Below are 12,262 nucleotides of genomic sequence, written 5' to 3'. Positions count from 1 at the left end.
GTGAGGGAGTTGGCGCAGGTGGTCTGGGTTGGGGAGGCCAAGAGACAGAGAGGAACCGGGGTGTGGCCTTCTGCAGACAGAGCGAGGCTGCTGTACACTTAGGTTGCAGCCGCCGAGGCCAGGCTGGCCGGGGCATGGGAGTGTCCCGCCTCTGCGTTCCATTCCTCTTGGGATTCGGTCCAGACTCCCGCCGAGGCTGACAAAGCTGTCCCGGCCTGGCCTCTGGCCACCTCGCTTGTGTCCTGGTCCACCAGCAAGCTTCCTCCTGCCTCGGGCCTTTGCACGAGCTGGCCCACCTGGGTGCCCTGTGTGGATGCTTCCACCCGGGAGAGGCGGCGCCTGGGCTGCTCCTCCGCCCCCCAGCGAGTCCCCTGCCCCTTCCACGGAGAACACTGAGGGCGGCTTCTGCTCTCTGGCTGACACCTGACGGATGGTCCACTCGGAGGCCATTTCCTGTTTATTTCTTCAAACTTAGCTTAAAAGGCACTTCCTCTGGGAAGCCCTGGCCATCCTGTTCAATGTTCTAGCATCTGGCAGGCGCCACTGAGTGTGTGTGCGTGTGTGTGCATGTGTGTACACGCATGCGTGTACCCATGTATATTGTGTATGCATATGTGTACCTGTTTGTACTGTGTGTATCGTGCATGCATGCGTGTACTGTGTGTGCATGTGTGCACCCATGTGTTGTGCATGCGTGTACCCGTGTGTGTACTGTGTGTGCATGCATCTGTGTGTGTGTCTGTGTGTTTGGGGTGGGGGTAAATCATGTGGGATTGTGGGACCTGGAAGGGCTTGGGATCGTTCTCTGCATGAGCCTGGAAGTCACGGAAGAATTTTTAGCCAAGGAACAGCCCGAGCTGGCATCTGTTTTCTTTTTCTTTTTTTTTTTTTTTTAGATTTATTTATTTGAGTAGTAAAATTACAGACAGTGAGATTAAGAGAGGAGAGAGAGAGAGAGAGAGAGGTCTTCTTCCCTCTGCTGGTTCACTCCCCAAATGGCTGCAACGGCTGGAGCTGCACAAATCCGAAGACAGGAGCCAGGAGCTTCCTCCAGGTCTCCCACGTGGGTGCAGGGGCCCAAGCACTTGGGCCATCCTCCACTGCTTTCCCAGGCCATAGCAGAGAGCTGGATCCGAAGTGGAGCAGCCAGGACTTGAACCCGCGCCCATATAGGACTCCAGTGCCGCAGGCAGAGGATTAACCCACTGCGCCACAGCACTGGCCCGGTTGTCTGTTTTCACACACTCCTCTGTGATGCGTGCTGATGAAGGGGCGAGGGCGGACAGGGAAGCCAAAGAAGAGGCTGTTGAGGGCAGAGGAGGCTCGGCCTGTGGGCCCAGTGAGCAGCGGCCAGGCTCTGGATGGACTCCAAGGCAGAATGCCCCTGATTCACCAGCAGCCTGGGCATTGGGTGTGTGGGAAGTACAGATGGCCTCAGGCCACAGTTGGCCCTGGCTGTGACGGGCGGAGCTGGGGACAGGAGGAGGCAGGGGAGCTTTGGGGTGGGCTGGGGCATCCAGTCAGGAGCTCAGTGTTTGTGAAGCGCCTTAGACGTCCCCGTGGAGGTGTCGGCTGTCCAGGTCCAAGCCAGCAGCAGCACACGTGGGAGTGAGCGGCAGGTCACGGGCAGGTAAAGCTACAAAGACTGAGACCATCGGGGGGGGGGGGGGGATGTGGAGAAGCCAGGACCAAGCTGGGGCTCCCTGCACCTGGGAAGGAAGTAGCAACAGAGCCCGAGGGAGGAGAACCAGGAGGCGGGGCCGGAAGTCACAGGGGACCAGACCCTGAGGTCAAACACCGCAGGCAGGTCTCCCAAGACCCACTGAGAACCAACGCCTGGATTCAGCACCTTGCAGGCTGCGGGTGCCGGGCACGAGAGCTGGGTGGGGGCTGCATGGGGACGTCTCTGCAGAAGCGGGTTTGTAGGCAACAGATGAGAGAAACTGAGGCCGCTGGCGGTGGCAGATCCTTTGAGTTTTGTTTTGCTCTAAAGGGAAGAACAGCGAGTGGTGGGAGCCGTACAGGGCGTCACGGTTTCAGCAGAGGAAGTGGAGTGTGGAGGTGGTGTACAGCGCCCTTGCCTGCCACCGGGTTGGGATGAAGACTGGGTCTCCATTAGGATGAGGGCCAGGGCCAGGTGCAGGGGGGAGGGGTGGGGAATGTTCTCTCTGAGAAAGAAATAAAGAAGGAAGCCAGGCTGTGGGTGAGAGTGAGGACCCACCTGGGCTGGAGGAGGCATCGCTGGGAGGAGAGGCGTGCGCCGAGCAGTGGCGCGAGGCCAGCTGGGTGGTGTGCTTCTCCATCACCTCTGTGCAGCACAGGTGCAGGCGCTGAGCTGATGGGGAGTTGAGGGATGCAGTCTCCAGAAACTTGGCTGTGCAGGGGCGGGGCTGGGGGAGAGGACAGGAGAGGAGAGGAGAGGAGAGGAGAGGAGAGGAGAGGAGAGGAGAGGAGAGGAGAGAGAGAGAGAGAGAGAGAGAGAAAGTGGAATGAAGAAGAGGCAGGGAGGGCAGGAAGGAAGCCAGGTAGGGGAGCTGAGGGCAAGGGGCCAGGAGAAGGGGAGGATGTGAGGGTCAGGAGGGCAGCAGGGCACCGAGGCAGGGCAGCGATGGTGTTTGTGCCCGATGCTCCCTGGGTTGGGCGCAGAAGCAGAGAGGCAGCCATAGGAACTGCCAGGAAGAACCCACGCGGCTTTCCCGGGGCTCTCGGGAGGTGCTCAGCTCCTTGGACGCCACTGCAGCCCTTCTCTCCAGAGCTGGGCACACCCACCCCCTCTCTGCCTTGCCAGCTCCTGACCAGGGAGGCAGCCCAAGTTCCAACTCCCGCCAGACAAGATTCTTGGGCAAGGGACCCCAGAGCCGCCCTGTGGGAGTAGGAGGTTGTGCTTGGGTGGATGTGACTTGACCCTCATTGGGGCGGGGGCGGGGGTGGAGCGTGGGGGAGGGGTCCAAGTTCAGCTGTTCATGGTGGCGGATTTGTGTCCTTTACTGAACAGCACGGCAGCCTCCTTCCCTGCACCCCTTCCTTTGTCCCCCTCACTTTCCTGTGTTCTTCCCTCCCCACCCCTTCCTCCCTTCCTTCCTCCGTCCTTTCCATAAACATGTGTTTGGAGCCCAGCACAACCTGTATGAGCGCCCCAGAAAAGTCACAGAGAGGGGGAGGTGGCAGCCCCCCTGCCCCTGCCCCGGGGGGGGGGCTCCTGGTGCTAACAGAATCCTGGCTGTGCCCAACCCGGGGCAGCAGGTGCTCAGGGGCTGTGGGGGGGGGGGGAGCCCAGAGCAGGTGAAGCCCCCGGGAGCCCAGTTTGTCCTCCAGGATGCCCTGGCAGCAGGGGCTGTGTCTGCGCCCCAGTGCTGGAGCCCAGAGGGAATGGGTTGGGGGTTCAAGGCGTCTCCCTCCTAAGGGACCTAGAAGGGTGCTCCCAGCCCTCCCGCTTTGGAGGCGTCTTGCGGGATCCCAGGCTCCATCTGTGGCAGGCATCCCGGAACGTGCAGGGGAAGCCAGGCTACGGAGCGAAGAGCTCTCTGGGGGCCTAGTGTCACCAGCAGCGGAATTAACAACCCCGGATCCACCTTTCCGCAAATTCCTCTCCCCGAAACAACGAGCTGTGTCTACTGTTTGTGCTCCCTTTCGCTGGGCGTCTTAGTATTCTGTAACCAAGGGCTGCTGCTGCAAGGAAGAAATAAACACTGTGGGTTTTCCAGTACTTGCAGCTTTGCGCATCCTGGAAGCCAAAGCAAAAAGGGGAAGCAGATAAACCGCAAAGCTCTCGTTTTCAGGAAGCTTCAGGTTTTTATTGTTTGTTTGCTTTTGCCCCTAAATTCCCTGCTTGACACTAAATTCCATGTGGGAATTTATGAGGAAAACATTGATAGTTACAACTTCCAGGATAACTGTTTAGCAAGAGAAGCAGTTTTCACAGGCTTTTTTTTTTTAAGATTTTATTTATTTTTTAAATATTTATTTATTTGAAAGTCAGAGTTACACAGAGATAGGAGAGGCAGAGAGAGAGAGAGAGAGAGGTCTTCCATCTGCTGGTTCACTCCCCAGATGGCCACAACGGCCGGAGCTGCGCCGATTCGAAGCCAGGAGCCAGGAGCTTCTTCCAGGTCTCATGCGTGGGTGCAGGGGCCCAAGGACTTGGGCCATCTTCTACTGTGTTCCCAGGCCATAGCAGAGAGCTAGATAGGAAGAGGAGCAGCTGGGACTAGAACCGGTGCCCATATGGGATGCCGGTGCTTCAGGCCAGGGCTTTAACCCGCTGCGCCACAGCACTGGCCCCAAGATTTTATTTTTTTATTTTAAAGGCAGAAATACAGAGAGAAGGAAAGAGAGAGCGATAGAACGAGAGAGAGAGAGAGAGAGAGAGAGAGAGAGAGAGAGAGAGAATCTTCCATCTGTGGGTTCAGTCTCCAAATGGTCGCATCGGCTAGAGCTGGACTAATCAAAGCCAGGAGTCAGGAGCTTCTTCCGGGTCTCCCAGTGGCTCTAGGGCCCAGGCACTTGGGCCATCTTCTGCTGCTTTCCCAGGAGCAATAGCAGGGAGATATTTCGGCTCTCAGTTCTGCAGTCCAAGGCCAGGCGGCCTCCCTGGTCCAGCCTCTTGCTGGCTGAGAAAAGACAGGCAGCAGGCATGGGTGTTGTGTCTGTCGCTCTCCTTCTAAAGCTACCGGGATTCAGTGCTGCTGACTCCACACCAGGTACCTGCCCGAGTCCGATCTCTTTCTAAAGGGTCCATGGCCGAGAACCGCGGCTGGAGTCCCTCAGTCTAAGACCCTGGGGGCTAAGCTCCTACATGCTGAATGCTCAGGGGGCAAATCACATTCGAAGCAGAGGGGGATCTGGGTGGGGAGGGGGTGAAAAGGAGAGGAAAAGTGGGCCTGGCTGGGGTCCCCCCGGCTTGTAGAGTGCTGAGCCTGATAAGAGTTCTCTGGAACAGGAGGGTAAGGTGAGGGATGGGAAGGCAGAGCCTGTCTGTCCCCGGCCCTCCCTGTCTCGGGCCCACTTGCTGAGCAAGAGGTCTGTGTCAGCGTCTCCTGTCGCTGAGGTGTGTCTCGGGCCGTGGGTGGCACAGGCAGCCCTAAGGAGTGGCTCGCCAAGTTGCATCAGGTATGTCACCTTTGAGTGCTGGGCAGCCTGGAGCATCCAAGGTTCTCCGGATAGAAACATCATGTTTGAGAATGCAAACCAGCCAGGGGATTGCTTTAGAAAGAGGCTTTGCGTACCCGAAGAGTCACAACAGACTTTCATGGAAAGAAACAAACACACCAACTCTGCTCTCTCTTTTCTGTGGGATGTCAATGCAGCCACGAGGGGCACGGAGGCAAGTGCGTGGGACAGTGTTCAACAGGTGTCTTTATAGCAACCTGCCTGGGCGGCCGCCAGTTTCCATCAGATCTAAGACACCTTTGCCTGGACGACGCGTGCTTATTCTGGGTTTTACCAAGAGAAGCTTCCACGGTGGAAGGTGCCTGTCTCTAGAGCTGGAACAACGAGAGGCCACACCGTCTGTGTAGGAGAAAATGAAACATGAACCCAGGGCACAGACAGGGCCCACAGGAGCTGCCTGGTTCCTGCCTTGGCCCTCTTAGAGGGAGAGAGACATAGGGAGAAAGGCCCTGGACTGACCATGGGGCTGTAAGTTGGTTCCCAGTCTGGAGGGACACTACCCAGATGTCCCCAGGGGTACCAGGAGCTGGTGTCCCCCAGGCACCGGCAGATGCAACTACAAAGCCTCGCTGGAAGAACTTGGTTCAGTCCAGGCAGTGGTAAGTGCAAAGCAGCCATGGTGAGTTGCTTCCTGAGAGTTACTAGGGCAGCATGGAGGACAGACGCACACGCACGCACCCGTGAGCCCAGCAGACAGAGCACGCAGCTCTGCGCACCCCACCCCACCCCACCGGGGAGTGCTGATTCAGTGCAATGCACCAGGCAAGGGGGCAGCTACATTCCTGCCACGGTCAGCCAGAGCCTGACGCTGTACGTGTTCCGCTCTGGGATCCCAAAGGTGGTGCCCGTGGAACATTCTCCAAGGGACGCCACCCTGGCCTGCCAAACCCAGCACGATCTCAAAAATATAGTCTTCCCATCAAGTGGCTACTGCCTCCATGGAGGTAATCTCTGGATCAGAGTCTGTGTCAGTGCTGTCCTGGGCCCCAGCTGGGTCGCCCTAACTTGCTGTAAAGGAGCCAGCCATGGGCATGGCAACCACACACAGCTCAGTAACTTCTTCTTGGAGCCTCTTCCAGCTCCTTGTTGTCTGGGGAAGAAGTTAGCATAAATATTACCTTTCCTTATTCGTGTTCTCTACAATCTCTGAACCGGTAGCAGGTCTAGGGAGGCAGCAGGACCCCTCCCCAGAGCCGTGCGGCCCTCCAGGGCCATCCCGAGGGTGACAGGAGGACAAGCCACGTTTTATTGCAGGTCCTTTGTCAACGCACAGGGCTGCTGCTCCTGGGACCGAGCTACTCCTGTCACTGTAGGAATCAACTGGAAAGCCACAGGGGGCGATCCGGGTTAGGACATTTGTTCATTTTGGGATCCTGGTCTTCCCACAGCGCCGGGGCCCCGAGATGGCCCTAGCATTTCTATGACGAGTGCAAAGTTGAGCTTCAAAGGACCAGACTCCATAACACGATAAACTCAGATCCCTCCAAATGAAAACCCAGATGGGCTTTGGCCTCCTCTCGGCTCGGCAGGCTGATCCCTTAATCTTCCAGATGATGATGGAAAAACCCTTATCTCTGCCTGTCAAAGCCACCGTTGTTGTGGGGGTGTTCCCTGGGAAGCACGAGCGAGCCTTAATCACTTAGATGGTGTGCAGCGCGCATTATCTTGAAGCAGGCCTCACGTGGGGCCTTCAAAACACTCACGAAAATGCGCATTATGAAAAAGATCAGGCAGGGGTTTCAACAGAGTTTTGCACCACAGTCAACTGATCTTTTAATTCTGTTTGCCACAGACTTTCTGAAGTACCCCCTACTGGAAGGAGTACAAGACAGGATGAGTTCCAGGCACAGCGTGGCCAGCAGATGGGCAGGCGGCAGGACTCACCCCAGTGGATCACTGAAAGTGACAGTGGGTCCTTCCTCCCAGCGGAAGAGGAAGCTGGCCGGGCACTCCAGGCGACACCGGCAGATGGGTTGAAGGTTCTGGTACTTTTGCTCAACAGGTGTGGCACATTCCTCTGCAAGGCCGACCTGTTTGAGTTGGGGCCACGTGGCTCCCAGATGGGCAGGGACTGCAGGCATCCGGGCTGTATGTTGGACCACAGGGGTGCCTGCGCCCTGCAGGGGTGAGGGACCAGGGGGTAGACTCCGCTTGCCCAAGGGAGCCCTTGTGGAGGAGGGTTCATCTGGGTGGGGCCTCCCACCACACCCCCTGCTCCCCTACCTCCATTAGAATGACTCACACTTGCTGAAAAGATGAGTCATGTGGGTTACGAAACCCCAGGGCTCCTGAGAGGGAGGCTGGGAAGGGCCTCAGGAACCCTGGCTCTGCCGTCCCGTCCCATCCCCACCCCTGCTCCAGGCCCCTCACCTCCACCTGCCAAGCCGCACTATCCAGCGTGAATCCTTTTTCTTTTTAATTCATTTATTGATTGAAAGATAGTGGGGAGGAGGAATCTTCCATCTGTTGGTTTGCTCCCCCCAATGCCCACAGCAGCTGGGCTTGGGTCAGGCTGAAGTCAGGAGCGGAGAGGTCCACCCAAGTCTCCCTCGTGGGTGACAGGAATCCGCCTACTTGAGCCTTCCCGGGTGCACCTTAGCTGGAAGCAGGAAGTGGAAGCCGAGTGGGGACTCCAACCCAGGCTCTGATCTGGGACGCAGGACTCCCAAGCCGCAGCTTAACGGCCAGGCCAATGCCCACCCAGAGCAGTGCCTCTGCAAGCGCTCAGAACAAGTCTGCTCCTGGGTACGGAGCTTCCTTCGGCTTTCGGCTTTCGTAGTGCACTGAGGCTGGAGGCTCCCTTCCCGCACCGGGCCTGCTGGCAGCAGTAGGTCTGGGAGGGACAAGAGAAGAAAGCTAACTCTTGGGGTTCTCCGTCTCTCCATGGTGCGGGCTTCTTCACCACGGGGACGTTGCCACCGCTCTCCTGCGTGCACTCGGATAAATATCTACCAGATACCGGGCTGCTCCAGCCAGCAGGGGTAGCCACGAGGCAACTCCTTTCCCCAGCGCTTTGGGTGCGTGAACACCCAGCACGCGGCAGGCCTGGCCCCATCAAAACACTCCTTCACCGCCAGCGGCCTCTGACGTCATCCTGACGGCCTGTGGGGTATATGCCACCGTCACCCCCACTTTACAGGTGAAGCGCCCGCGCCCCACAAGGCCAGGCACTAGCCAGGATCACACAGCCGCCAAGGGGAGGGCCGGGGACTCCCGCACAGCCAGCTTCCCCAGGGACTCCCCACACCCAGGTAACCTGCCAGGTGCCTCCGCCCCAGTCCGCGGGGCGCCTTCCATCGGGTCGGCTACCGACGTGGGCAGGCCACTGGGCCTGGGAGCCCCACCAGGTGAGTGCGGCCTCCCAGGTGCCTTACCTGTGGGGTGGCGCCGACCTCTGGCATTTGCTCTGGGGAACGCGGGACGCACCTGAGATGCCCCCGGGGCCTTTGAGCTCCTGGCAGAACCCCCGGGGCTGTCCTGCGCCAGAAGGTCCCAGAAGTCGGCGGGGAGGCCACCCCGGCGGGGACCGTTCTGGGCCTCCCCCGCCGCGGTCGGCGCAGCCGGTACCCGGCGCACGAGCGCGGGCCCAGGGGCGCCGCCGGCCGCGCAGGCGGGAACGCGCCGCGGCCGCTTCCTCCTCCCTCGCTCCCGCCCGCGGCGGCGGCGCTTCCCGGCGCGGAGCGGCTTTAAAAGGCGGCTCCCCACCCCCCGGCGCACTCGCCGCCCGGGCGCCGCGCGAGCTGCCGCTGCCATGCCTCCGCGCGCGCCGCCTGCGCCCCGGCCCCGGCCGCCGCCCCGGGCCGCCGCCGCCGCCGCCGCCGCCGCGGGCGCACGGGGCGAGGGGGGCGCCGGCGGGCGCGGGTTCCGGCCACTCGCGCCGCGTCCCTGGCGCTGGCTGCTGCTGCTCGCGCTGCCCGCCGCCTGCTCCGCGCCGCCGCCGCCGCGCCCCGTCTACACCAACCACTGGGCAGTGCAAGTGCTGGGCGGCCCGGCCGCGGCGGACCGCGTGGCCGCGGCGCACGGCTACCTCAACTTGGGCCAGGTGAGTGCGGCCGGCCCCGCGCGCCGCAAACTTTCCCGGCGCCGGCGGGCACGCGCGTGGGAAGGCATCCGGGACGGCTCGGCCCGCACGTTCGGGGGCCCCCCGCGGGCGGTCGCTGGGGAGCGCGGGCTTTGGCGGGGCGACCTGGGGCCAGCGTGGGCGCCCACGCAGGCCTGGCGCGCGGGCCGCAGTCCCCGGGCAGGGCATTCGGGAGAGTGGCCGCGGAAGCAGGGGCAGGCGCGCACACCTGCCGGGCCGCGCGCGAGTGGGAGCGTCTCGGGCACGGCGGCTGCCCGAGGCTCGGTCCTTGGCGCACTCCCTGCGCCGCACCGCTCCCGGCCCCAGCCCCAACCCCGCCAACCCCTCTGTCCTCGACGGGCGGCGCGGGGCTCTGGGCCCCGTGTGCGCTCCGGCAGCCGCTCGCTCCGGGCGACGTGCGCGGGGCTCGGCCCCTGGGACGTCGGTGCTCCCGGCGCAGCGCAGGTCCCAGCAGCCGCCCCCTTGGCTGGGGACAGGCACCCTGCGTTTAAAACCGCTCGGAGCACTCAGGGAGATTGCTTTGTTTCTGGGGTTCTGCCGAGGATGGGGGACAGCCCCCTGCCTCTGAGCTGTGTGGCCTTGGACAAGTCAGTTGCCGGATTGCTGGTCCGTAGCGCCGGTGACAGTGGAATGCCAAATTCCGTGTGGCCGCTACTGGACCTGACCCTCCGTGAAGAACCAGGGCCAGACTCCCACCCCCAACCTCGCCCCAGTGCTGCCCCTGAGCCAGGGACCAGTCCTGGGCACTGGCAGGTGCGCTTTCCAGTCCACAGCCCCGCCAAGGCGCGGGTCTGGGTCCGGGTCCGGATGGATGGTGGAGTGTGCTTCCCACAAGGAGAGCGCCCAGCGCAGGGGTCCAACCAACCTGCACTCGGGGCGCTCAGTGAAGTGGCGGGGGGAGGAGGCGCCTGCGGACTCCAGCACCAGTGCCAGACCGCGTTAAATTCAGTTTCATCATCACTTCTGGCAAAGCCTGCGGAGCGTGCCGCGCGCTGCCGTGAGTGACAAGCCCTCTGCAGCCAGGCCCCATGGGGATGAGCCCATGGGCGCCGTGCCCTCTGGAAGGCGCAGTCCTGCCCCGGGCGGGAGAATGTGATCATACTTTGTGCCACTGTGTGAAATACAGTGAGTGAGGTGAAATGTGTGGGTACACACTTACTCTCCCCAGACGGGCTGTGGGCCAAGATGTGGCCTCTGGGCCACTCTGCCTTTGTTTCTCTCTGTTCTCCTAAATTGCCCTGGCTGATGGTCCAGAGGGAGGTGGGTGCTGCTGGTGTTGGCTTGGGGCCCCTGGCTCCTGCCACACGTCCCTGCTCTGCCCAGGTGGCCCAGAAATTTGTCTTCAGCTGAAAGCGACTCTCCCAGTGCACGGGAAATTACAAAGGGCTGCGTTTCTGGCTCCTATAATTAAACGAGCAGGAAGGAGCTAAAGTTGGGCTGTGGGTGCCTGGACGTGGCCAGTGAGAGGCAGAGGAGTGGTTACCCTCCCACCTCCACCCCACCCCACCCTGGTTCTGGGCCCTGGGAATGAACATGCCGGGTGCCGGAAGCGCACGCCTGGTTTTGCCTGGGGGAGAGAAGATTCCTCCCTGCCCCGGCTGGCCTGGGTGCAGTCAGGGTGGACCCCGTGCCTGGCCACTTCCACAGACCCAGGAATGAGTTGGATGGGGAAAGGTGCTGTCTGCAAGGTTGGTTTGTGATCACTCCAGGAGCACCTGAGACTGTTCCAAACCCAGCCGTCCCTCCCACCTCTCAGAGCACTGCCCGTGTGGAAGACTCAGCCGGCTCAGTAAGAACTCTTTGGAAGCCTCACTGCCTTTTTACACCCAGGAGACTTTGTGAATCCTACGAGACATAGGCGTATCAGACTAGCCTTGGTTTGCAGGTGAGCGCCTGGAAGTGAAACAAGGGGGGACGGCCGTTCGCCTGCACAGGGCAAGCGTGTGTCAGCGCCGGCAGTGTGCCCCTGCCTGCTGTCTCCTGCCGTGTCCTCTGGCCGTGTCTCTTCCCCCTCTTGGAAGGGGCAGCTAGTGTGAGTCGCTGCCGAGTCAGAGCCCTGCTTTCTCCGGGATCCGTGCGCTCCGGCTGGCTTCACTGTTTTTCTTTCTATCACACAACGGATTACCTGATGCAGTTCACCCTCTGGGTTATTCGCCTTTCTTGTTGTTCATCTTTCTTGAATTAAGAAAGGCTCTGGGCCTTTCTCGATGGAAAAAATGCACGTCCCCAGGCACAAGATAAGATTGCATCCTCTTACTCCTCTGTATCTCATTCCAGATAATACAACGGAAGTTTGGAAGCATCAAATGTCATTATTAACAGATGACATAACTACGCAGATGATCTGAGTGTAGCTAGAGAGTGAGAATTGGAACAAGGAAGAGAGATGAGTTAGTGGATTACTTGGCCACCCGTAGCTACCTGTACAGCAGCAACATCCGAGGGAATAAAAGATGTTATAATCCATCCTAGCATAAAAGCTCTGAGATACTTTGGAATAAATCTGAAAACACTGAAATGTGTGTGGAGAAGATTTTGAGATTTTTTTAAAGGGAGGATTGAAAGGAGGAAGTCTGGAAAATGGAGAGAGATATTATGTTCAAGAATATAATCATTACTTACTGTGTGAATTCAATGGAATTCAGTTGCAGGATTTTATGTGGAATATAAAATTGCACAAATGAATTTTAGAATTTGCAAGGAGGAGTAAGGTTCAAGAGTAAGGTTCAAGAATAATGTCTGGGCAGGTCTAAAAAAGAAGAGAGGTGCCGCGGCTCACTTGGCTAATCCTCCGCCTGTGGCGCTGGCACCCCGGGTTCTAGTCCCAGTTGCTCCTCTTCCAGTCCAGCTCTCTGCTGTGGCCTGGGAGGGCAGTGGAGGATGGTCCAAGTGCTTGGATCCCTGCACCCACATGGGAGACCAGGAGAAGCACCTGGCTCCTGGCTTCGGATTGGCGCAGCGCCGGCCATGGCAGCCATTAGGGGAGTGAACCAATGGAAGGAAGACCTTTCT

General features: G+C 59.8%; 1 protein-coding gene and 2 long non-coding RNA genes across 4 annotated transcripts in view; 1 reads left to right on the top strand and 2 right to left on the bottom strand.

Annotated features, from left to right (window-relative positions):
- Positions 1–867: 867 nt before the first annotated feature.
- LOC138844531 (uncharacterized) lies at positions 868–2,824 on the bottom strand. The gene is made up of 2 exons (XR_011380438.1): positions 2,222–2,824; positions 868–1,987 (listed from the first exon to the last, which is right to left on the bottom strand). It is a non-coding gene; the product is annotated as an uncharacterized lncRNA (long non-coding RNA).
- Positions 2,825–7,575: 4,751 nt separating this feature from the next.
- On the bottom strand, positions 7,576–8,773 carry LOC127483734 (uncharacterized). The gene is made up of 2 exons (XR_011380433.1): positions 8,544–8,773; positions 7,576–8,271 (listed from the first exon to the last, which is right to left on the bottom strand). It is a non-coding gene; the product is annotated as an uncharacterized lncRNA (long non-coding RNA).
- Positions 8,774–8,900: 127 nt separating this feature from the next.
- The window catches only part of PCSK6 (proprotein convertase subtilisin/kexin type 6), a 169,146-nt gene continuing 165,784 nt past the window's right edge, over positions 8,901–12,262 (top strand). The window contains exon 1 of one of the 2 annotated variants that reach the window (XM_051822269.2): positions 8,901–9,211. In XM_051822269.2, coding sequence (XP_051678229.1) covers positions 8,921–9,211 — 291 coding nt within the window. In that variant the 5' untranslated portion in view covers positions 8,901–8,920. The remainder of the gene's footprint in view (positions 9,212–12,262) is intronic. The other variant, XM_008269785.3, reaches the window with a different exon arrangement.

The sequence above is a fragment of the Oryctolagus cuniculus genome, chromosome 12 (genome assembly GCF_964237555.1).
Source record: "Oryctolagus cuniculus chromosome 12, mOryCun1.1, whole genome shotgun sequence".
Taxonomy (NCBI): Eukaryota; Metazoa; Chordata; class Mammalia; order Lagomorpha; family Leporidae; genus Oryctolagus; species Oryctolagus cuniculus.
Note: the sequence above shows the minus strand (reverse complement) of the source record. Positions and strands in the feature narration are given on the sequence as shown.